Genomic DNA, 26499 nt, shown 5'->3' with positions numbered 1-26499 from the left:
TCATGATGGACCAATTGCAGTTCATCGTATCGAGTGGCCCACACGAACCTTCCCCGTTCCTGTAACTGATCCCCGATTCATCTCTGAATCCCTGTTCTCAGAGACGACGAAGGAATCATTCGGAACACGGTTCCAAGCTTCACCCCCAACAAGACAGCCACTCGAAGCCGCCTTGTAATTTCCTTTTTTTTTTTCTCTCTCTCTCTCTCTCTCTCGCTCTCTCTCGCACTATAAATGCGCATCCGTCCGCTGAATGTCTGTCTTCGCATTTTACTCTATTTTGATTGGTCAACGATCAATCTCTGACGATTCAGCTAATAAAACGCGTTTTCTTCTCTCCTCTCTCTCTCCAGGCCGTTCCGAATCTGAAGTATCTCGATAGAGAGCTCTCCACTTCAATCCGGAGATCCAAATTCACGATCTGGTTTGTGTATATTCCTAATGTAGTTGTGGTTTACAGTGCGCTATCTTGTTACCGTTACGTCACTGGATTTGATCGTGAATGGTGTTGTGTTCGCTATTTATGTGGATTGCCTGACTTGCTTGCGAACCGGAGCTTCTTTGTGTTTCCTTCATAGTAATTTCATTTCATTAGCAATAAAGGTGTGTGACGATGTATGAGGCATGCTTTTTGTTGTAGCTCAGGGATTGAATATTTGCAAATTGCGTTAGGGTTCTAGACAAGTGCGTAATCTTTCTTTGCAATAATGTATCACCGTGGAAGCTGATTAGGTTATGCCGTTGAATTTCACACTTCATGTTTCGTTCATGTTGTAATAGATTTTGTGTTTGCTTTAACTCTTTAATTTACTGTCTTGAAAGTGTCTGTCTTGATCTATCCAAGCCAATCGGGATTTTCGTATATGGTGCATGGAAAAACAATAATTTAAAACACATCACTTCCACAAGATGAATTTGTTATCTCTTCCGCTTCAATATTCAAAATTGAATTTTGCCACATTCTTTAATACTTGCACATAATTAAAGCCTCAGGGATTTACAGAAAACTCATTTTTAATTTCTATTTCAGTGATTATAGTAATTTTCTCGATGAACTCTTGCATTCTGTGGGGTTAAAATGTGTATGTCACTTTATTTCACTTTTGTTTCAGAAAGCCCAATATTGTTCCAAATTGTTGCTTAATGATAAGATGCTGTTGGAGGTTAATTAACCAGTGAATTAGTTCTTAATTTTGTCAATAGTTCACTATCTGTTTGTTTGTATAAATTATAGTGTTAGAAAATGATAGTTTATTGATCTTTCAAACTTCAAATTAATATCTTTTTCAAATTTCAATATTGTACTTAGCAAGCAGTTACAGAAAAGTCCAAGAGCATTATATTTTAGGAACCAATAGTGGCAGAGGCCAGTTGCACCTCAATCCTGTAAGAATTACTTGCTGTCAATTCATCAGTCCATATCTGTCATAAATTTAGATGGAAAACTTCTATATCCATTTGTCATGGAAATTAATTGAACAAATAAGATACTTAGGTAGAAAGATTCTAAGTGAAACGGGAGGTGAACAATGAATTTGATCACACTTGTATTTGATCTCCTACTAGATATATATACATGATCAGGCCTTAGTTTGCTCCTTGAATATAGGAATTCAAACTTAAAAATACAGTACAACAACAAATATAGGCCTTAGTTTGCTCCTTGAATATAGGAATTCAAACTTAAAAATACAGTACAACAACAAATATGATAGGATTTAAACTTGAAAGGTAGTTCTCTCCTATTTTTATGGAACTACTTTATCTATAACTTCTTATCCTTCCTTTATCATTCCGCTGACTTTAATTTCAAACTCTTCTCCTTATCATCTTATCTCATATTCCAACCTGCTCTTATGATCATTTAGCTAGAATTCTTCTTCAACACTCTCCCTCAAATTGGTGAATAGATCTCTTATTCCCAGTTTGCCTCTAATTAATTCAAACCCTTGTTTAGTCATGGCCTTGGTAAGAATATTAGCTTTTTGTAAACCAATAGGAATATATGTAAGGTTGACTCCTCCATCTTCAATTTCTCGTTTAATGAAATGTCGGTCAATTCTTGCATGCTTCATCCAGTCATGTTGAACTGGGTTATTCACGATACTTATGGCTAATTTGCTATCACTATATAACCTTGTAGGGGTAGTTATAGGTATCTGCAGATCTTCCATTAGTTTCCCAAGCCAAATTATCTCACATATACCTTGAGTTATAGCTTGGTACTTTGCCTCAGCACTACTTTGAGCCATCACACTTTGTTTTTTGCTTCTCCATGTAGCAAGATTTTCCCATACCTTAGTACAATACCCGAATGTAGACCTAATATCCTTAATAAATCTAGCCCAATCAGCATCTACAAAACCTTTATTCCTCCTTCTTCATTTTTCTTGAACAACAGTCCCTTCCCAGGAGTTCCTTTAAGGTATCTCAAAATTTGACAAGTAACATTGAGGTGTTTGCTAGTGGATGAATGCATAAATTGACCCACTACACTTACTGCATGTGTTATGTTAGGTTGTGTGAGAGATAAGTAGGTTAATTTGCCCATTAATCTTTGGTATCTTCCTTTGTCTACTGGATTTCCTATGCCATCATCTTTAGTCTTTCAGTTTGGTTCCAACAGTGTGCTAGCTAGCTTACAGTCAAGCTTGCCCGTTTCCTTTAGTAGATCCAATGTGTATTTCCTCTGGGAGATAAAAATTCCTACCTTACTTCTTGCCATTTTCATTCCTAGGAAATACCTTAGTTGTCTTAGGTCTTTGACTTCCAATGCTTGTTGTAACTGCCCTTTAAGTGCCTCTGTTTCTTGGATATTATCACTAGTAATAATAATATCATCTACATACACTATTAGGATAGTTTTCCAGCCATTTGTTGTATGTTTAGTGAACAACGTATGATTAGCTTGCCCCTGCTTATATCCTAGCTAGTTTAAGGTTGTACTAAACCATTTAAACCATGCCCTAGGGGATTGTTTAAGTCCATACAAGGACGTCTTCAACCTACAAACTGTCAGGTCCCGAGGGACTGACTTAGGAATTTAGAGAGTGGAAGGGAGAAAACAGAAAGAATAAGGGAGGAGTAAGGAAGTAGAGAGAGAGAATTCAATGGAATAGTGATAATATTTCTCAATGCCATTAACGGAAGGGAGAGAATCCTTATATAGCTGGGATTCTCTCTCACAAGTTGTAACAGATTACAGCTATAGGGAATGTACAAGTTTGAATAGCAGCAACAAACTTTGTACTACTCCCTCAGCAGCTAACTAACTCTTGCCTAACTCGTCCCTCACTTACATTTTATTACAAAATCACCCTTATACCCCCACGGTACATGACATTACCCCGCCCATCAAAACATTTCTTGTCCACAAGAAATATGGAGAAGGCTGGCCACTCGCGGAAACTGGTTCAGAATGTCCGGCAGATACTCCCACGTGTTACCTTCGAAGTGATGATCAGTCCATTTGATGAGGACTTGAGTAATTGGCGCACCTTGTCTGTAAATTACTCTTTTATCCAGTATAGCTATAGGTTCCCGGAGAGGAGCTTCAATGTGGGGAAGGTTTGGTAGGATAGAGCTTGCTGGTTGTGCCCCTACTGCTTTCTTGAGAAGGGAGACATGAAAAACTGGGTGTATATTGGATCCCTCTGGTAATTGCAAACGGTAAGCGACTGATCCTATTCTTGCAATCACTGGAAAAGGTCCATAGAACTTTGGATGCAATTTAGAGCTGGGATTGGGAAGTAGTGACCTTAGGTGTCCTGGTTTCAGCTTAAGATACACAACATCACCAACCTGAAATTCTCTTTCACTCCTCCTTTTGTCAGCAAATTGTTTCATCCGATTTTGAGAAGTAGCCAACTCTTCCTTAATCTCCTGCAAAGCTTGCTGCCGTTGCTGTAAGTATACGTCTAGGGATGCCACTGTTGAGTGATCAGCCAATGCTGGTAGAAGTGGGGGTTTGTAACCATAAAGGGCTTCAAATGGGGACCGTTTGATGGCTGAATGGTGGCTGGAATTATACCACCATTGGGCCAGTGGAAGCCATTTGTGCCAGGTCTTGGGTTGAAGGAAACAAACACACCGGAGATACATTTCTAAACACTGATTAACCCTTTCGGTTTGTCCATCAGATTCTGGGTGGTATGCACTAGACATCTTCAGTTTTACTCCCAGCAACCCCATCAATTCCTTCCACAGCCGTCTAGTAAAGATTTTATCTCGGTTAGAAACTATGGCTTTGGGTGTTCCATGCAGTTTCAGTACTTGGTCTAGGAATATTTTGGCAACCTCCTGGGCAGTATATGGATGAATCAGTCCCATAAAGTGCCCATATTTGGTAAAACGATCCACAACTACCATGATGCAGTCTCGGCCTTCTGATTTTGGCAATCCTTCTATAAAATCCATTGAAATATCTTCCCATGGCCCCCCAGGAATATTTAGGGGTTGAAGTAATCCAGGTGGCGCTACATTTTCTGGTTTGCACCGCCTACAAGTGTCACACCTAATCACAAACTCCATAACATCCTTCTTGAGTCCTGGCCACCGAAAGAGTTGCTTAACTCGATGATAGGTGTTCACAATACCCGAGTGTCCCCCTAGAGGAGAGGCGTGGAGTGCCTCTATAATTCTCTTTTTTAGAGCTTCCTCTTCCCCAATCACCAACTTCCCTTGGTGTCTAATCATCCCATTACTCAAAGTGTAGCCTGGTTTAGATAAAGGATCCACGGCCAGCTGCTGTAAAAGTTCTCGGGTTTTATCACTTGAGAGATAACTAGCAGCAATTTCTTGGCACCATTCTGGAACAATGGTTGAAATGGCTACTGTACTTCCCTCTTCAAGACATCTGGATAGAGCATCGGCTGCAAGATTTTCTTTCCCCTTCCTATATTGGATTACATAATTCAAACCCATGAGCTTAGTCATCCCTTTGCGTTGTAGTTGAGTATGCAGCTTTTGTTGTAACAAAAATTTGAGGCTCTCATGGTCAGTCTTGATTACAAAGCTTCCTCCCAAAAGATAATGTCGCCATCTTTCCACCGCCATTAGCACTGCCAACAGTTCTTTCTCATATATGCTCAATCCGAGATGTCTTGGAGCAAGGGCTTGACTGAGGAAGGCTATGGGTCTGCCGTCCTGAACCAGGACTGCTCCAACCCCATTGTTGCTGGCGTCAGTTTCTAAAATGAACGGTTTGTTAAAATCAGGTAATCCTAGAGTGGGTACTTCACCCATAGCCTGCTTAAGTTTGCAGAAAGCCTCCTCAGCCGTATCATCCCACTTGAATCCATCTTTCTTCAGTAGGTTAGTGAGAGGCCGACTGATTATACCATAACCTTTAACGAACCGGCGATAGTATCCGGTTAACCCTAGGAATCCTCTCAACCCCTTCACATTTTGAGGCCGAGGCCAATTTACCATGGCAGTGACCTTACTTGGATCTGTGCTTACCCCTAAACTGGAAATAATATGCCCAAGATATTCAACCTGTTGCTTGGCAAAAGTACACTTTGACTCCTTAACATATAGCTTATTGATTCTAAGGACTTCAAAAGTGATTTTCAGGTGGCTTAGGTGTTGTGCAAAGGAGGGACTGTAAATTAGAATGTCATCAAGGAATACTAGGATGAATTTGCGCAAATATGGTTCGAAAATTTTGTTCATTAACGCTTGAAAAGTTGCGGGAGCGTTAGTTAGGCCAAAGGGCATTACAAGGAATTCATAATGCCCTTGATGAGTGGTAAAAGCTGTCTTAGGAATGTCTGTGGGCCGCATCCTAATTTGGTGATAGCCTGATCGGAGATCTAACTTGGTAAAAACTGAAGCATTGGTTAGTTCATCAAGGAGATCTTCCACAATTGGGATGGGAAACTTGTTTTTGATGGTCATAGCATTAAGTTGACGGTAGTCAACACAAAACCTCCATAACCCATCTTTTTTTTAACAAGCAATACAGGTGATGCAAATGGGCTATGGCTGGTTTGGATAATGGACTTCTTTAGCATATCTGTTATGAGTTTTTCTATCTCAGTCTTTTGTCTGGGTGGGTAACGATATGCTCTTAGGTTTACTGGTTCAGTATTTGGCTTCAGATTAATGGCATGGTCATAGGGTCGCTCGGGAGGTAAGGAACTTAGTTCAGAAAAGAGGTCCTTATAATCAATTAACAGTATGTTAAGGGAGTCAAGTTCATGTACCTGCCATGGACTATGGGTGGTGCTGCTCAGTGTGCGCGCCCGCTGAAGTTCCTCTCCTTCCTCCCCGAGGGTAACACCCATGGTATGGATAGAAAATAGATGAGCCACCTGTGATAACTTGCTCTTGAGTATCCTTTGTAACCTCTTACCCGAGATAATTTTGCATACTCCCACCTCTGGTTTGCTCGTTAGAATCTTCTTGCTGCCATCTTTCTCGAAAGTCACTTCCATTTTGTTGAAATCGAAACTGATTGGACTGACTCCCTTCATCCAATCCACCCCTAGCACTACATCACAGCCTCCTAGCTTGAGCAACCTCAAATCAGTTGAAAATTTTTCTCCATTCATCTCCCAATGGAAATCCCTACAGGCGGACTGGCTCAACACCTTGCTGCCGTTCGCTACTATGATTGACAATGGCAGTGAAGGACTGACCTTACATCCCAATTTTCTTGCCACAGCTTCATCCAAGAAGCTGTGAGTGATGAGGACCATAATCGGATTGCTATTGACCTTTCCTTCAACTTTGATAACCTTACTATGGTTAACCCCCTTCAAGGCATGCAGCGAAATCTCTCCTTGGTCCTCCTTCTCATTTTCCGAAAGTTCTTCTTCTTCCTCCTTGTCCTCGTCTTCCCCTTCCAACAACAGTAGTTGCCTCTTGCACTTGTGGCCTACGAAATATTTGTCTCCACATTTGTAGCATAGGCCAGCTACGCGCCTCTGCTCCATCAGACTTCCTCCTTGGGCGGAAGCGGAGTTATTGGCCGGTAGAGCCAATACACCTCTTCCTTGGAACCCACCTTCTCTGGGTGGCAACCTATTTCCAGCTTGCCAACCTCCCGTGATCACCCCTTTCGCCGAATTCCTTTGTTTCTTGGTCATGGCATCAACGATCATCTCCTGTAACCTTGCACTCTCGGCTGCCTGTTTCACTGAGTGCAGTTGCATCATCTTCACCATGGGTCTAATTTCATCCCCTAGACCACTGATGAAGCTCGAGACGTAATACTCCTTGGAAAGCTGAGGATTATGTATCATCATCAGCGATCTAAGCTCCTCGAACTTTTGCTGATATACCTGTATCGTTCCTTCTTGTTTGAGTTTGTTAAACTCTTCGATAATGTCCCGCATGCACTTATCTCTGAACCTTACACACAAATCTTCTACGAACACACTCCAAGGGCTCCCTTCCTTGACCGCGAGCCACCCTTGATACCAAGCATCCCCCGTATCATTCAGGTAAGCTGAAGCCATGGTGACTTTTTGCTGTTCTGGAATTTGGTATAGGGAGAATACTCGTTTGCACCTTCTCGACCACCACCTCGGATTCTCTCCTTCAAATAAAGGAATCTCAAGCTTCAGTGTGGGGTAGTTCGGATGGTGTCGATGGGCTGTTAGTCCCGGTCTCCGTTCCCTTACATTTTCTCCCATTGTGTCCGTATCGAACTCGAACTCCGACGCTCCTCCTGGTCGAGGTTCTACCCCTACTCCTGGAAATATGGGCTCCGTCCGGTCTCGCGGAGGAAATTCAGGAGATAGCCTCAATGGCTGCTGTTGAGTGAACATTCGCACGATCATTTGCATTTGTTCCATCATTTGCTCCCGAAAGAGAGTGTTCTGCTCACGACTCTCCATCCTCCAACGTTCCATTGCCTGGTCGATTCTGGAATCGACTCCCGCTCCAATCGATAGTTCCAGTGATGCCACTCGGTTCTGTATCTCCGCTATGGCTGTCGTCGTCTGTTGTAGCTGCGTTTCCATCTGCTTCATTCTTGTCCCGTCTGCCATGGTGGTTGCTCGTCGCCCAAGAAGGATGCTTTGATACCAGAATGTCAGGTCCCGAGGGACTGACTTAGGAATTTAGAGAGTGGAAGGGAGAAAACAGAAAGAATAAGGGAGGAGTAAGGAAGTAGAGAGAGAGAATTCAATGGAATAGTGATAATATTTCTCAATGCCATTAACGGAAGGGAGAGAATCCTTATATAGCTGGGATTCTCTCTCACAAGTTGTAACAGATTACAGCTATAGGGAATGTACAAGTTTGAATAGCAGCAACAAACTTTGTACTACTCTCTCAGCAACTAACTAACTCTTGCCTAACTCGTCCCTCACTTACATTTTATTACAAAATCACCCTTATACCCCCACGGTACATGACATAAACTTTTCCTTTCCTGCCTTCTGTCTCAAATCCTGGAGGAATCCTCATGTAGTGTTAAAAGGCATTTGTACTAGATTAGGGTTTGTAATGTAAGAGAGATGTCAAGGTTTATTTTCTGTATAAATTCTTCTAGAAAGGTATGTATTTAGAAGGCTGACCGGTTCTGTTTTAACTGCTATTTAGGGGCAGTCGGTCAAGTTGTTATCCCCACCTTTATAGCTTATAAATAGGGGTCGGAAGGTAGGCTTTGGATAGAGCTTTCATTGTGTTCTTGTCTATCTTGTGCGAGTATGTGCTATGTATGAAGGAGGGTATATCTTTCGGGTATCAACTCTATAGCTTTCAGGTTTTATGGGCTGTGTGTGAGAGTTGAGGGTATAGGGCACATGTAATCGAGAATCATCATTCAAAGATGGTGGAGAAAGCTAAAGGGAAAAACCAATTTGGATGTAGGTCTCATTTGAGACTGAACCAAAATAAGTTCTCTTGTGTTCTTTTATGTTCTTGGTTAAATTCTTGTATGTTTTCTGTTTCACTTTTGTACTATGAGAGTGAGAGATTGTTCGGGTGTGTTTTGAGGGTTGAACGATCATATTAAGAGTTGAGTTCTAGGCTAACATGTTGATTTCTTCTTCTAGATCACCATTAAGGAATGCATTTTTAATGTCTAGTTGGTGTAATTCCTAGTCCAAACTAGCTGCAAGAGATAGTAGGACACGTATAGAATTAAGTTTTGCAACTGGCACAAAGGTCTCTTCATAATCCAATCCTTGTGTTTGGGTGAAGTCTTGGGCTACCAATCTTACCTTGTACACGTATAGAAAAAGATAAGGTATGCAGCCACTAGATTGGTGGCTCTAATACCATGAACAAATAAGATACTTAGGTAGAAAGATTCTAAGTGAAACGGGAGGTGAACAATGAATTCGATCACACTTGTATTTGATCTCCTACTAGATATATATACATGAGCAGGCCTTAGTTTGCTCCTTGAATATAGGAATTCAAACTTTAAAATACAGTACAACAACAGATATGATAGGATTTAAACTTGAAAGGTAGTTCTCTCTCCTATTTTTATGGAACTATTTTATCTGTAACTTCTTATCCTTTCTTTATCCCTCAGCTGACTTTAATTTCAAACTCTTCTCCTTATTGTCTTTTCTCATATTCCAACCTGCTCTTATCATCATTTATCATCATTCAGTCAGAATTCTTCTTCAACATTAATGATTTGTTTACTGTCATGTGGCTTTAGATGCGGGAGAAATCTTATGGCTTCCTCATGTTCCGGTTTCACTTCTTTTAGATATAACAGTATAATTCTAGAATCACAATAATCAGAACAAATTAGTCTCCTTCATCCATGATGAAAGGAAAACATATGTTCATTCTAATACACTAATTAAGGCGTATTATAGCATTGTTTAGTTATTCACATTTGTTGATCATTGCTATTGCAGTCCAAGCTCCTGATGGCTGATGCTCCAGAGTCTGACAACTTAAAGAAATTTTACATCCCTGATTATATATTTGTGCCTGAATTTGAAGATAAGAATGTCCAGGACACACCAGAATGCCCAGTGCTGGTGTTCATCAACTCCAAAAGTGGTGGTCAGCTGGGTGGGGATCTTCTTATCACATACCGGTCTCTTCTAAACAAAAATCAGGTTTTGTGGCCTTCAGTGAACCATGATCATATTCTTTGGGATTTCTAAATGGAGATTCTGTTAAACTTTGGCAGAATTTAATTACTTCCACTTCAATAATTTAGGTTTTTGATTTGCTGGAAGAGGCTCCAGACGCTGTGTTACGCAGAGTGTATCTTAATCTACAAAAACTCAAGCTTGGTGGTGATGAATTGGCTCCTAAGATTGAGGAGAGACTGAAAATCATTGTGAGTTGAAATACAAATTAATGTAAAGGTCAATTTCCTTGTGTATGATATGCAATAGGCAGTGATTGCATATTAATTTTGCTTCGCATTCTTAATGTGCATGCTCCATTAGGTTGCAGGGGGGGATGGTACAGCTGGCTGGCTTCTTAGTGTTGTTGCCGATCTCAAACTATCTCAGCCACCACCAATTGCTACAGCACCCCTTGGGACTGGAAACAACCTGCCATTTGCTTTTGGTTGGGTAGGAAAAAACCTTTTTCATTATCTATTATGAAGTGCAATGTACTGTAAATGAAATACGCAGTTAAATTATCTAGAATGCATTGTAATTTTGTTACTTATTTGCTTTTTTTCTTCATATTTCTTCTTTCCTCACTGTCTCTTTTTCCATTTTAATGCATAAAGCAAGACTCAAGAAACCAATTGAGAGTTTATTTATTTTAATCATCAATTTGCTATTAAGTTCTTAACCATGGTTTTACTTGTTAAATTCTGTTCTTTAGATAACAATTTGTGATGGTTATTCAGATTAAAATGCAATTTCATAATAATTTAAGACACATTATTTATATCCTATCCTATGTCTGAAGCTGACCTGATATAAATCTCCAATGTTGACTCTAATGTCAATGTTATTCATGTACCACCACTTCTCCTTTGTAATATATATAAGTCTGTTGCTGACAAGTTCAGCATTTAATAATTTGCAGGGAAAGAAGAATCCTGGGACAGATCGTGAATCCGTAATTACATTCTTGAACCAAGTAAGGGAAGCCAAAGAAATGAAAATAGACAGGTTAGGCCGTTCATGTGCACCTCCTTTCAGTTGATGAATGGCAACCAAAATTTTGTAGCTAAATTTTCATTAAATTGATCTATTTGCACCTTTTATGTGCTGTATTTCTTCTTTAAATTTTGTGTTCTATTCTACTGAAATTTAGAGTGACATGTTTTTAATACATTCTCTTCCCCGAGCTTTTCTTACTATTGGATGTCAACAGCTAAATGATTGCCATCAAACTTGAACCTGCATTCTAACTCTTGACAGCCAAGTATCTTCCACTGCACCAACCCATCATATGAAAACAGTTTGAAGAATATGACAAGAAGCATTATATTTGAAAGTCAAACACCTAAAATGTTCTTAACCATAACCAATTCTAGTTAATTTTGGACACATGCCTATTCAGGGAGCACATACTCTTTGCCTTGTCCAAGTTTTTCTTACTTATCTGAGGCACAATATTTTGTTGCTATTCCAAATCAGAAGAAAAATTGAATAAGAATTTATAAGATGACCTGATTCTCCATGTTAAAACGCATGATTATTTTCTAGACAGTTGTATGTTCTGGCCTTCTGAGTAGAGTACAGAGGAAGAGCTTTCTAGACAGTTGTATCCTCCCTTTGTTTTGGTTTAACTTTAATCATATTTCACTAGTTGCTCATTACCTCATGCTGGAAGGCATTATTTGCATTAAGCATGTTTGTCCAATTTAAAACGTAGTAACAAGGCTAACCAATTGTCTCATCAGATTTTGACTAGAATGGCTATTTATAGCTATTTATTGTTTTGGAAGGTTTGTGCTAGATCCAAGTACGTACATTTGAGGACCCTAGTTGTCTGAATATCATATGTTTTTGAGTAAGTTGCAAGTGGGTTACTGCCATCTTTATTCCTGTGATAAAATCTATGAGTGAGTTACCCTAGTATATTAAATTTCTCAAAACCAACCACAGATTGGATTATTATTTAGTAATACATGAATTATCTGCAGATTTTAATAAATTAATAATCTTGTAAAGGTGAATTATCTTTCTTCCCTGGAAGTTCCTCTTAAAATAAAATGCAACGGATGGCTATATTTTTCATCAAAAAAATTCATTCAATGTTTTAGATCTTACTTTTGCCTAAAAGTTCATTATATTGTTTGGACTCTATTTTGTTTATGTTTGTTAACTTCTTAGAAAGAAAAAGATGTAGAAAAGATTACAATGACTTGTAAATTGTGAGAGTATAGCGGGCTTCTTATTGTATTTTTATGTTGCTGTATTATGTTGTTGCTTCTATTTGTTTATTGTTGTTAGGCGGTTATAAGGTGCCTTGGTGTAAGGGCCCTTTCATAGGGCAGCTGCTATAAATAGCAATGTCTCTTCTTTGATTGTGATTGTATTCATTTTTGATTCCCTAGTGAATATTGAGAATTTCTTTTCCTCTCTTTGTTTTCTGTTCTAAGTTCTTCTCAAGCTCTTGCATACTGTTTCATAGTATCAGAGCCTCTGACGTAAGTCATGAATCCTTCGTCTGTTCAAGGTGCTTCCTCCTCTTCACCACCTTGCTCATCATCTACCTTTTCTATTTCTTCGCAATCTGATTTGTGCAATTGCGAAGGCCTTCCAATTCATTCATATCAAGTTGGATTCTCGAAACTATATTTTCTAAAAGGCGCAAGTTCTAACTACAATTCGCGCCTTCGATCTGTTTCCATTCTTGAATAAGGTTTCGCCATCGCCTAAGTATGTTGCTGAGCCTGGTGATAAGGAAGCTGGAGGACCGATGTTGAATCCAGAGTATATGGCGTGGTTGCGATTGGATCAACTCCTCCTTGGCTCGCTGTTCTCCACAATTGATGAAAACATACTGGCACAGGTAATACAGTGCGAGTCGTCATCTGAGATATGGTCTACACTTGAGAATTTCTATTCGAGGCAAATTATTGCTAGATCATTTCAGCTTAAGCAGCAGCTACGACTAGTTAAGAAAGATGATATGTCGATTAACGACTATATTCTCAAGATTAAGACAATTGGACATTCGCTAGTTGCTATAGGTGAACCTTTGGATGACAAAGAATTGCTTCTTGCAATTCTTAATGGTTTAGACCATGACTACGAAATTGTAGTCAGCCTAGTGACATACAAGATGAATGATGTAGATCTGGACAAGGTCCAGTACTTGCTGTTAATGCATGAACAAAGATTAATTTCTAAGAATTTACCACAGTCGACAGCTAGTTTTAACTCAGTCACACCTTCGATGCAGGTTAATTTGATTGATTATAATCAAAGAGGAGGAGCTAATAATTTTTAGAATATGAGAGGAGGTCAAAATCAGAGAGGAGGTGGTTTTGGTACACGAGGAGGACAGGCCAAGGCCGTCAATCTGGTAAACGTTTTTATTGCCAATTGTGTGGCAAACCAAGGCATTTAGTTGATCGACGTTATCATCGTTTTGATAGAAATTTCCAAAGATCTTATGGATCTGTTCCAAGCCAGAACAGGTTTGGTAATTCACCAGTGAATACACAGTCGGATTCTAGAGCTTATATAGCCTCCCTAAGTGACTCTAATGAGGTTTACATGAGTGATGTTGGTTCGGTCCAGAGTGCTCACTATAATCATTTTTCTCAACAGCCTTTAAATTGACAGCCTTTTGACTATTAGCCACCTATTTTTGATCAGCCGTGGTTTGTTGATTCTGGAGCAACAAATCACATCACCACCAATCTTCAAAATCTCTCATTCCATACCCCTTACAGTGGTGGAGATAAAGCATCCGTTGGTAATGGTAAGAAACTTTCAATCTCGAATGTTAGCCTTGGACAATTGTATTCCCATTCTCAGCCTATGTCTTGTATTACCATACCTAATGTTTTACATGTTCCTAACATGCGGAAAAATTTAATCAGTGTCTCTCAGTTAACTAAGGATCATGACCTTGTTACTGAATTTGATTCTCATACTTGTGTGATTAAGGACAAGAATACCGGACAAATGCTACTCAAAGGGCAGCTTAAGGATGGGCTATATCAACTGAATTCAACTGTTGCTTCTGTCGATTTCAGGCTTCCAACTCATTCTTTTAGTCCTAAGTCTCTTGTACGTAGTACATCTCCTTCAACATGTAATCATTTTTCTTTTCAAAATTGTAAACAGTCAACTTTTTCTAATTCAAGACTGTCCTCTACTATATATGTAAATGTTGCCCAAACTAATAATGCTTGCAAGCAGTGGCATGCAAAACTGGGGCATCCTTCACTCAATGTATTGTGATTGGTGTTGAATAAAATTCAAGTTCCATTTTCTTTGTCATCTCTTTCCTTTTGTGATTCTTGCAAAATTGGTAAGCTCCATTAGCTTTCTTTTTCTAATTGTGAAATCATAGCAGTTAGACCACTTGAACTGGTCCATTCTGACCTATGGGGGCCTTCTCCCACTTTATCAACCGAAGGATATCGTTACTACATTGTTTTTCTTGATGCCTACACTCGCTATACCTGGCTATACCCTATAAAGTTAAAATCTGATGCTTTGTCAGTCTTCATTACCTTTCACAACTAACTGAACTTCAGTATAATGCTAAGATTAAAGCTCTACAAACAGATAATGGGGGAGAGTTTAGAGCTTTTCTACCTTATTTACATTCGCATGGCATTCAACCTCGTTTTACCTGCCCTCATATCTCTCAGTAGAACGGTGTTGTGGAAAGAAAACACCATCACATAGCTGAAATGGTACTCACTTTGTTAAGTCATGCTGCTATGCCTCTTAAGTTTTGGGTTGAGGCTTTCCAGACTGCAGTTTATCTTATAAACCTGCTTCCCTCAGCTCCTCTCAAGTTTCGAACACCCTTTGAGATGTTATCTCTTAAATCACCCAATTATTTCATCCTTCAGCCTTTTAGCTTTGCATGTTTTCCCTATCTTCGTCCTTATGCCAAGCATAAGTTCAGCTTTCATTCTACTAAATGTATCTTTATTGGGTATAGTCTTGATCATGTAGGCTATAAATGTTTGCATCCTTCTGGTCGTGTCTATGTTTCTAGACATGTTCTCTTTAATCCAAATGATTTTCCTTATACTAGTTTGTTTCAATCTGCTTCTTCTTCATCTGGTGTTCTTTCTACTATTTCTGGTCGTCCATCTACTTTGGTATTTCAGTCGTTTCCTTCTTTTTCTTCCTCATCATTTCCTTCCCCTACAGTAGCACAACCTTCGGGTTCTTCCTCCTTATCTTCTTCTCCATCTTCTGCAGCTTCATGTCCTGTGGTTTTTGCTTCTCAGCCTTTACCTTCTGTCCCTCAACCTCATTCTCTTGTGTCCTCATCAACCTTGTCCTCTCCATTGTTGGAGCCTCCTTTGATATTGCCAGCATCCTCTCGTGTTTCTAAACCTTCTGTTCATCTGTTCATCCTATGGTCACCCAATCCAAGGCTAAACTTCTTACCACTTCATCCCCTCATGCCTTAGTGAGCTCTTTGGAACCTACTACTATTCGTGAGGCCTTCTTAGATTTACAATGGGTCAAGGCTATGGAAGAAGAATATACTGCCTTACAACGTAATCACATTTGGGATTTAGTTCCTTTCTTTAAAGACATGAATGTTATTGGTTGCAAGTGGGTTTTTCGGATTAAATATAAGGTGGATGGTATAGTTCTTCATTACAAAGCACATTTGGTGGCCAAGGGATTTCATCAAAATCCCGACATTGACTATGCCGAGACGTTCAGTCTTGTTGTTAAAGCCCCGACAATTCGAGCGTTGTTTTCTTTGGCTATTACTTTTGGCTGGGACATCCAACACGTGGATGTCAACAATGTTTTCTTGAATGGTGATTTGAGTGAGGATGTCTTTATGTCTCAACCGGAAGGGTTTGTTCCTTCTCAGTTCCCTACTCATGTTTGCAAGCTGAAAAAATCTCTTTATGGGTTAAAACAGGCACCAAGAGCCTATTATACCAAGCTGAGAGTTGCCCTGCAGTCTTGGGGTTTCATTAGAGCAGTTTCAGATGCTTCCTTGTTTGTTAAGAGAACTGCTAAGTTTGTTCTATATGTTTTAGTCTATGTTGACGACATACTGATTACTGGTTCAGATTCTTTAGCCCTTAGAGCTTGTATTCAAAATTTGAATACACATTTTGCTCTCAAAACTTTGCGTTCTGTCAGCTATTTTCTTGGTTTTGAGGCTCATCGTAACACTGATAGACTTTACCTCACTCAAACTAAGTATACAATTGATCTGTTAAAGAAAACCGCCATGTTAGATTGTAAGCCTTGTGAGAATCCAGTTAACACAACAGACTCTTTAACTGATGAGGGTAAATCTTTCTCTAATCCTTCTCTCTATCGCACTGTGATTGGCTCCTTGCAATATCTCACCTATACCAAACCTGATATTGCTTTCATTGTTAATCGGCTCAGTCAGTTTCTTTCAGCTCCTAAGTAGCAACATTGGGTTGCTTGCAAGTGTCTGCTTTAGTATCTTAAAGGTTCTCTCAGTTTGGGGTTGTTCTTTTTTCCCTCCTCAGCTGATCTCTCTCTCACAGTATATACAGATGCTGATCACGCCGGTTGTCGGGTCACTCGTCGATCTACCAGTGGGCTGTGTGTTTCTTAGAAGTAATTTGATTATATGGAGTTCTCGTAAGCATTCGGTTGTAGCTAGGTCAGTAGGAAAAGCTGAATACAGGGCAATCGCTCAAGGTGTGACTGAAATTATGTGGTTAAAATCCTTGTTTTCAGAGCTTGGCTATCTGTGTGCTCATGTTCCTGTTCTCTGGAGTGATAACCTAGCTGCTAAAAGCATTGCTGAAAACTCTGTTTTTCATTCTCGCACTAAGCATTTGGAAATTGACATTCACTTTGTGTGGGAGAAAGTTGAGAATGGGGAGGTTGAAATTCGCTATGTTCCTACTGACTATCAGATTGCAGATGTTTTTACTAGAGGCCTAGCTAGTCGTTTTCAGCTTTTATGTGATAAGCTATGTCTAAGGATGTCTCCTGTTCAGAAGCCTGATCTTCCAGGAGTCTTTCTCAAGTCAACAGTCAAGGAGTAGCTTGTTTGTTGTTAGCTTGTTGTCTGCTGATTCTCCAAGCTGCTCAAGGATCTAAAGTCCTTACTCTATGGGGTCTGATTTGAGGGGGAATGTGAGAATATAGCAGGCTTCTTATTGTATTTTTATGTTGCTGTATTATGTTGCTGCTTCTATTTGTTTATTGTTGTTAGGCGGTTATAAGGTGCCTTGGTGTAAGGGCCCTTTCATAAGGCAGCTGCTATAAATAGCAGTGTCTCTTCTTTGATTGTGATTGTATTCATTTTTGATTCACTGGTGAATATTGAGAATTTCTTTTCCTCTCTTTGTTTTCTGTTCTAAGTTCTTTTCAAGCTCTTGCATACTGTTTCATAAATTTTGTGCATATTTATCTTATTTATTACTAACATTTGAACTGATCATTTTGATTCCCATGTTGTTGTTTCTTCTTCTTCTTTCACCTACCCAAAAGAGCATAGTGAGTGTACAACCAATGTGGAGACATTGCCTAGACATGACTATAGAAGCTTCTACCTGCTAGAGAATTGAAAGGTGTATGGGGATCTCCAATGGATTTGAGGCATAAGAGTAGCCCCAGCCCCACTAGGTGCAAGTGAACCTAATAGCCACAAATTACTAGTCCAGGTGTAGGGCACAAGGTTTAAGCCCTTGATTGTAGGTGTTGGTATTAATAATAGGCTTGGACCATTTGGGCAACCACCTTGATGATGGGAAGTCCTTGTTTACATTTTACAAAAGTTAACCCTTAAATTCACTGTGGTTACTTTAAAGTTCTGAAGGATTTTTCTAGCCTCTGATTTTTCTTATCTTGCTTCTTTGGCACATTATTCCTAGATGTCATAATATTCAAATCCTGGCTGTGCCATTGCATCCTTTGCTCACAAATAGTCTAAGGACATTCAGGGCAATGTCTTCATATTGTTGTTTTCTTTGCAATCTGGGATGGGATATGGATTTGTGCCTTTTCAAACTATGGCTATTTAAAAACTAATGATCAATTGGTCACACAAGTATATTATTATATAAGTATTTTTTATTTTTTATTTTTGTTTTCTCTCTTTCAAATTTTCAATATTCCAGCTGGCACATTCTCATGAGGATGAGAGCTCCAACACAAGGTTCCTGTGATCCGATTGCTCCACTTGAATTGCCACATTCTTTGCATGCTGTACACCGTGTTTCATCAGAAGATACATTCAATATGGTAAGATATTGCAACTTTTTTTTTATTAAGACATTGCAACTTTGCTTGTTGGAAATAAAGAAACCTATTACATCATACTAAATAAGCTGACAGCCAAGAAAATTCATTTCATTTTTTGCTGAAAATTAATTTGAAATTCTATGTTGGCATTAAATAATCTAGCCCCATGTTCAACTGTTGAATTTGTTCCTGCTTCATTTTTCTCCCGCTTCTTTTCAATAGAGAACTCATATGTTTTGACAGTGTTGCTGTCTCGACCAAACATCTTTATGACATCAACTTGAATGCTTAATGAAGAACTCATATGGTTCAACTGTGCCACTGCCACCTTGAATCAAAATCTTTAAGACATCAACATGAACGGATGTGGAAAAGACTTCCAAAAGTTTTTATGGTTATGAATATGCTTATTAAGCTCTCCAGTATTTTTTTACCTGGCTGGGTTTTTGGATAACTACTACTCAATTGTGATTTATAGTTACTATATTCCTCTGCTTTCTATGTGTAATATTTGGTTGCTTTGCAGGAAGGCTATGACACCTATCGTGGGGGTTTCTGGAACTACTTTAGCATGGGTAAGTGTATTTTTGCTAGTGTCCAACCCCGTCTGTACTTTATTAGTCTGTGTTGTAAACTTCCTGATCAGCTTATTAACATGATATGTTACTACAACCAAAATTAAATTGGTCTGTAAAACTTTTGGTGCATTCCAGCATTAATGCTTTCAAGGTTCAAAGTTAACTAAGCTTGGGGCAGTTTAGTTGTGGAAAACAGCCGTAATTTTTTAGAAAATCACTCCACAGGAAACGAAAAATTAGAAAACATGTTCAAGTATACAAATTTTCCAAACAGAAAATGGAGATTTTCAAAATGCGGTTTCCAAAAATTGAACTAAACTTTGAAAACTCCTAAAATGAGTTCCCTTATTCTTCCTTACCAATTTGGAGATATAGAAAATGCAGTTTTCTAAAAATTTTCCCCAAGTCATCTCCATCACCTTCTCTACTACAAGTTACACAAAAGAAATTAAAACATCTCTCCTTTTTTGAACACATGTTCCTATTTCTTAGATTGGAAATTATTTTTCTGTATTTCTAATGTTTGAATGTGTTTTTCAAAGTTTCTATGGAAAATGAAAGCTACAGGTTTTATAGAAAATTGGCAATAGAAAGCTGATAATCATTTTCCACAACTAAACAGCCCTTTAGCTTTTCAAGGATTTTAGCTCTTTTCACCAATCCTAGAAAAAGGTCATATAGGATCGTCAAACAGTAGGATTAAATTAGTTGAACATAATGAGATGCCTCCTGCAAGTGTAATCATCATTCAGGCTTAGTTTATAGAGGTTGTCAGTGAATCACAAGTACAGTCTCCTAGTGAAACCCATAACTTGATCTTCCTTGCATACACAGATGGTTCTTCTGGTTAGCAGCACTGATGAAGAAGACTGTTTCACCTTATAGTCTAACTAATAAGTTATATTTATATCTGATCCAAGTACAACTGTCAAGATTTAAGTAAAATCCTTATTTGTAGGTATGGATGCTCAAGTATCATATGCTTTTCATTCTGAGCGAAAGTTGCATCCAGAAAAATTCAAAAACCAGTTGGCTAATCAGGTATTATCTCATTGTATGCACATTTTCTGTGATGTTGGGAATTGCAAGGCTTCCTTTTTAATAATTTTTTTATTTTTTAATGATGTTCTTGATGAACTTTGTGAAAGATAAACTACTAACTTGACAAACTTAGTTTTCTTCTGTATCAATTTATAAAATTCTCGAATTTTGATTTTGTTCGTCATGATATGAGAGATTTATTTTGGCTAATTGTTTTACCTGATCTTGGGAGATATTTTGTTACATGATGGTCAACTTACAACTTCTATTTGTCTACTGACATTGCATGTTACTGAATTTTCTCCATGGACAAATGGCACTGAACATATAGAAATATGAAACAAATGCCTGTTGCCCGATCATTATTATTATAAACTTTTCTAATAAGATCTTAATGACACTTTAAAGTGATTGATTTCAGAATCACAATCCAATCATATCTTCTCTTTTTCACTTTTGTTAAAATAAAGAGTTGGTGCAAGCTATATGTTCTCATATTGATCATCATGCTTCAATAATAGGCAGAAATGCTTAATTTTATTATATTTTTGATTTTTACAAATGTAATCCATATGCTTGGCTTTGTCTCTTAAGACCATGTTTTTAATAGTTATGAGCTTCATATTGCCATGCAAATCGTATTATAAGTCTTTGTGGTGAGAAGACACTATTTTGTTTGTGTTTTATTCAGAGAACTTATGCTAAGCTTGGATGCACACAAGGATGGTTTTTGCCCTCTCTTTCCCATCCTTCTTCAAGGTGAGTGTTTTGGACATCAGGTTTTGGTAAAAGAAAGTTTTCATTTCTGAAACACTTTGCTGGCAAGTTTGTAAAATGTAATTTGATGTATTATATTACTTTTATTTATTATTGTTCTATCCTTACAATAAATAGGTACCGGAGTTTCATGGTCAACTAAAATTTTGTATGACTTCTATAAGAATTATTTGTAACTTGTTTTTTTAAGTGAAGTAATTTACAACTCTTGAATTGAGGCAAGTTGATTTGCATTTGCTTTTATTGGAGTTTATTGTCATGACTATCTATCTAACTCTTGCTTGTTTTGCTTAAGTCAGATATTGATTATTTGACAGCTTATGCCTTGTATTAATCATAAGAGGAGTAACTAAAAGATGAAGTGATTTGTGAGCGGTTAGTGGATGCAGTTTTATAATTTTTATTTGCCATGATCGTGGCTTAGAAGACTGGGCTTTTTGAGATATTTCCAATAAAATTGGCTGTAGCCATTATCTATTAAAATGTTATTTCCTTAGAAGGAGAACTAGATGTATGAAATGTACCGTGTACGTATAGTCTAAATTTTGTGTTTATCTTATCTGAAGCATTACATGTTAAGGAAAAAGAAAGCCACATTTGGGATGAGCGTGCTTGTCCTGTAATGGATGTGATTTGTTGTTTTGAAGATTGTCATTGATTGTCTTGATTCAGGAGTGTTTTTTGGATTTTGTAATAATAAATAAGTAGTTCTTTGGCTATCCAGTTTGCTCTTAAAAAAAAAAGAAGATACTTTTGTTTATGTGCAGGAATATAGCTCAACTTGCAAAGGTTAAGATCATGAAAAGACATGGTGAATGGGAAGATCTCCACATTTCTCACAGGTACATTAATAGTTAATGTTACTGCTGTTTTGCAGTTGAATTTCACTAATGACACTTGTTGCTGCTTGCTACTGTTAATTCCTTTTCCCCTGATCGCTTGACATTTAGCCAGTCATCTTTGATTGAGTTTCGGTGATGTAGAACTTCTACTTGCACCTTCCTGTGATTTTGACACTATTATTTCACCATATGATATGAATCTCGGACATCAGTATTCGGTGACATAACTAGCGGAAAAGGGTAAGAAACTGTTATTCACATTCTAATACTTCAATTAAAAAAGAAGTGTGAAAAGAAGTCCTGATATTTATTTCAAAAATCTCTATCCATAAACAAAGTAAAAGTTTCTTGAAGTTAAAAAGTCCAGAGGAGGATAACTAATTAATACAGATCCACATTTATTTTCCTATTTTTTCTTTTGTTTTTTTTGTTTCCTCTTGATAAGAAAGGGCAGGTGACTAGTCTTAGTACCTGGCATGGTGTCTGATGCAATGATTACCAGTGTATGTGCTTCATAGATTTGGAGTAACTTGCAAGTATTGGTGGTTGAGTTCACTAATAATTAATAAACTGTTGTTTTATTAGGGACGCATGTGGCTAAAGAAGTTAGGATGAGATGATATGTTTCGTTCTATTTTCTATTTCAGTTGGAATGGAAAAGGAGTGATAAATGGTCTATGTTACATAGACTCAGGTACAGGTGTCAGGTATGCATATGTATTTAGAGGCGGTCTTGTCAGTTTCATGAATTTTAGGATACAGGGATGCATCCAAACATAGGACACGGGTAGTGGAATACGATATAGAGAATAATAAATTTTCCTACCCTTCCCCCATACTTACAAATCTTTAATCTTTCAGTCCTACAACTAAAAATTAAGGGTATGTTACTTGTACATATAAGATAAAATGATAATTGGTAAGTAGGCAATTTGGGTGATTTCATGCTAACATATGTTTTAAAAGGGTAAAAGCAGATTAATAGAAATAATAAAATAAAAAACAATGTCTTAACACATATCCCATGATAGTACCAATGTCATGTCATGTTGACACTGATACAATATCTGCAAATGCAGTTTTTGTAATATAAATAATGGTTCTATTATTTTAGTTAGACAAAGGAAATAGACATTTAAGGAATTGTTGATTCTTTGTTAATAGGGGTGTAAACGAGTTGAACCAAGCTAAGTCGATCCAAGCCAAGCCGAGCCGAGCTTAGCTCTATTTAGGCTCGGCTTGTTTATTTCTGGAGGCATTCGAGCTAAGCTCATTAATGTTCGAACTTGGATCATGAACAATTTTTCATGTTCGGCCTTTGAGCTTGGCTCGTTTAAGCTAAACAAGCCGAATTTAAATTTGTTCATGAACCAGAAATTATTGAATTTATTCAAGAATAATAAGTTATAGAACATGTTCATGAACAAGAAACGAGTTTTTTCATGAACAAAAATACAATCATTTATAGATGAGCTATTTTTTTTTTAATGAATAGTTTATACAATTATATTATTTAACAAAATCATAGATTTTGAAGCAAGAAAAAAATAAAATAAACACTAAAAATCTTAGATATATATATATATATACTCTTATTAAATGAACTTTAAACGAATTTTAAGAGAGATTGTTAATGAACATAAATAAGTTGAACCAGCTTTGTTCGAGTTTGGCCTGTTTATTAAATGAGCTCTAAATTTTTATTCGAATTCATTTATTTACTTAAGCGAATAAACACTAAAATTCTTAGATATATATATACAACTAAAATGAACTTTAAACGAATTTTAACCGAGATTGTTCATGAACATAAAACAGCCTTGACTAAAAATGAGTGAAAGATGAAACACAAGAAAACTTGAGAATGTATAATATGAAACTTGAAAGCCCAATTGTCAATCTCACTTAAGCTTCAAATCTTCTTCTATATATAGGTTATGTCATCCCTTTTTGAAGATATAGCCATTAGAGACAAAAGGATTGAGAAATCCAATCTACAGATGTCAAGTACAACTACCCATTGGAATTTCTATGACAAAACCGGTCGACTGATTTGAGTAATCAGTTGACTGCTTTTCGAAACTTTAATTGGGTCGATTGATAGTTTATAAAAGCCGGTCAATAGTTCCTAGAACTTTCAACTGGAAATGATGCAATAACAATTGACAAGTAGTGACCGAGAGCATGCAAAACAAACGGTTGACAGTTTTTATGAACCGATCAACAGTTTATAAAAATTGGTCAACAGTTTTTAACTATGAAAAATTTTGTTAAGGAGATAATACAACAACCTGTCAACAGGTAACATCACCTAGTCGACAGTTTTGACAATTGACTTCAAAATGAGTGTTTCATAGCTATTTATTTATAATTTTGTGAAACCAATGATTATCATCAAAATTAATACAACAGGAACTTGTCACCAATTGGGTTCCTATGGGTTCTAGGAACCCATTGCGATGGGCTTGGGTTACAGATTTAGAACTCTAAGAAAGAGGGAGGAATCCTTGCCCGTTGGAACCTATCACCGATTTGGTTCTGATGGACCCATTATGATGGGTCCCACAGAGAGAGAGAGAGAGTGAGTCAAAATTGATGAAGTGAAAGAAAAACAAATTAATGTTGAGAACCCATCGTGAAGAAGCAGCAACAACAAAGAAGAAGAAGAAATCGATGTTGTCAGATATCCGCGATGGGTTACAACCAGTGATGGTTTTTTTGGGGTTAAATTTTGCTCAATTAGGATTTAATTAACATTGTTTGTAATGAAAGAGGGTGTAGGAGAAAAAAAAAAAAAAGAAAAAAAAAAAAGAGAAACTATTGGGACCTTTAAAAATATTTTTAAATTAAGAGATTTCCTTATAAATAACCCAAATCATAACGGGCTGGGACAATTTCCCCAAACTTTAAAGTAGTAGTAAGCATTAGTGCCTCATTCACACTTTCCTTGACCCAAGATACTGCATCAGTTCAGGGTTTATAAATGTGTAATGACTCCATATTTCTATTATCAATTCCTTTGGGGCTCTACTTTGCCAGTTGTGACTGCACCCAATAAAGAAGTTGTCACCACCCCTTCTAGAAAACTTTGGGCTGTTTTCTAATTTTTCAACTTTTTATTATGGATTAGAAAATATATTTTTTTGATGTTCTCTAGATTTTTTGAAAATGAATGCTATGATTTTTTGGAATATAAAAGGTTAGCACACCTTTAGTTACAAAATTAGAGTAGAAAACTAGAAAATGTTCTCTGAAACTTGAAGGGGGTTTTACTTTTTTAAAAAAGGTTCTTTTATTTCTTTTTGTATTTTCTCCTGAAACTCAAAATGAAGGATGCATATTTTATTTGCTAGATGCTCAAAGTTGATGTCCTCTTCCGTTTTTTGGGCATTATAGTCTGCATTTTCATGGGCACTATGTTTTGTTTCTCTAATTTTTATAAAATTCCTTATTTCCTATTTTTCTGTTAAGTTCAGATTGCAAATGCTATTATTCATTTACTCCTTTTAGTTGATAAGTGGCTCTAGCTCTTCTTTAAGGGCAGTAACTTATAAACCATGTTGGCATGCAATAATTCCCATTTATATTTTATAGTTCTTGGACCTAATTTATGGACAGATTATGAGTTATTTTACTTACTATTTGTCTTTTAAATTTACAGTATTAGGTCAATTGTATGCCTTAACTTGCCTAGCTTCTCCGGTGGGCTAAATCCGTGGGGAACACCAAATGCAAAGAAAAAACGCGGTGTTAGTACTTTGGTTTTTCATCTTGTCTTATTTATTAATTGGTTTTATAGAATTAATTTCATCTCTTATTATTGAACATTGAACATGGCATGCAGAGAGATCTGACTCCCCCATATGTAGATGATGGCTTTCTAGAGCTTGTTGGTTTTAGAGATGCTTGGCACGGGCTTGTGTTGTTTGCTCCAAAAGGACATGGGACTCGTCTTGCACAGGTCAGGAAGGGAAATCTTTCTCTGATAAATTTGATTTTTCTCTCTCAATGAATCTCGATTGACGAAAAAAATCATATGCTTGAGAAATAGCATAATTTTGGATGAGTTCCGTTGGCAAGTCAATTGGGAGCCCCTTAGTGATGGTGACAACATTGGGTGACGAAATGCCTGCCCTTTTCAGAACTTTGATATTGCTTTTGCTTTCTTCAAACTGGTCCATAACTACATTAGCAAACAGGCTTCGTTCACAAATTAATCCATTTTCAGGGCTTGATTCTCACCATACAGCTTTAAACGTTGAGTTCCACTATATAGCATCATGGTGGAGCCATTTTGTGTCTGGAAAATCAACGAAAATCGTTTGGTTTGTATCTGGAAACAAATTAATTGCATGGATGAGCAGAAAAGCCCAAAAAGATCATGGCGAAGATATGATAGCTTTTCTATCATATCGTCCGAAATGTGATTCTTCAAAATAAACTTGATTCCTGCTTCATGTTACAGGTTTTGATCCTTTGGCTTATACAAATCATTCATGTATGATGATGTGCTTCTCGTTTTCTCAGGCGCACCGAATACGTTTTGAATTTCACAAGGGTGCAACGGAGCACACATTCATGAGGATCGACGGGGAGCCCTGGAAGCAACCCCTTCCAGTTGACGATGAGACGGTTGTGGTTGAATTATCGCATCTAGGGCAGGTGAAGATTCTGGCAACACATGACTGCAGATCCAAAAGTGTACATGATCCATCAAGTCCTAACAATCATGATTCCGAAGAAGAGGATAGTAGTGAAGAAAACTCTGCTGCCGAAGAGTCGAGGAAGTTTGGTGCAGCTGATACATTCCGTATTCCTGAAGATGTTGACCTCTCTCGCCTGAGTTAAGCCAAGCCAGTCTGTTTAACTCAGAACGTTCATATTGTTTATTTAGGTGGAAATTATATTGATTGTGGGACGAAAGTAGTGATCCAACTAATATAAGACACTGTTATGATA

At 37.6% G+C, this 26499-nt stretch overlaps 2 protein-coding genes across 7 annotated transcripts; one reads left to right on the top strand and one right to left on the bottom strand.

Moving 5' to 3' along the window:
* On the top strand, nucleotides 1-26499 carry LOC127791446 (diacylglycerol kinase 5-like). Of its 6 annotated transcripts, XM_052321331.1 has the most exons (15): nucleotides 1-174; nucleotides 354-424; nucleotides 9629-9687; nucleotides 9834-10040; nucleotides 10145-10267; nucleotides 10380-10508; nucleotides 10978-11063; nucleotides 18179-18302; nucleotides 18829-18877; nucleotides 19839-19921; nucleotides 20613-20680; nucleotides 21466-21540; nucleotides 25202-25289; nucleotides 25385-25501; nucleotides 26068-26499. In XM_052321331.1, exons 4-15 carry the CDS (start codon nucleotides 9846-9848, stop codon nucleotides 26386-26388), a joined length of 1458 nt encoding a protein of 485 aa, XP_052177291.1. In that variant the 5' UTR covers nucleotides 1-174; nucleotides 354-424; nucleotides 9629-9687; nucleotides 9834-9845; the 3' UTR covers nucleotides 26389-26499. The 6 variants fall into 6 exon arrangements, with proteins under 6 accessions (XP_052177291.1, XP_052177292.1, XP_052177288.1 ...); XM_052321332.1 differs by lacking the exon at nucleotides 9629-9687 and having other exon boundaries at nucleotides 354-443; XM_052321328.1 differs by lacking the exon at nucleotides 9629-9687 and having other exon boundaries at nucleotides 2-174.
* LOC127791662 (uncharacterized) lies at nucleotides 5895-7997 on the bottom strand. Its single transcript, XM_052321639.1, has one exon. The coding sequence runs from the start codon at nucleotides 7995-7997 to the stop codon at nucleotides 5895-5897; it is 2103 nt and encodes a 700-aa protein (XP_052177599.1).

The sequence above is a fragment of the Diospyros lotus genome, chromosome 15 (assembly GCF_014633365.1).
Source record: "Diospyros lotus cultivar Yz01 chromosome 15, ASM1463336v1, whole genome shotgun sequence".
Taxonomy (NCBI): domain Eukaryota; kingdom Viridiplantae; phylum Streptophyta; class Magnoliopsida; order Ericales; family Ebenaceae; genus Diospyros; species Diospyros lotus.
The sequence above is the reverse complement of the archived record's forward strand: the minus strand, read 5'-3'. Positions and strand labels throughout refer to the sequence as shown.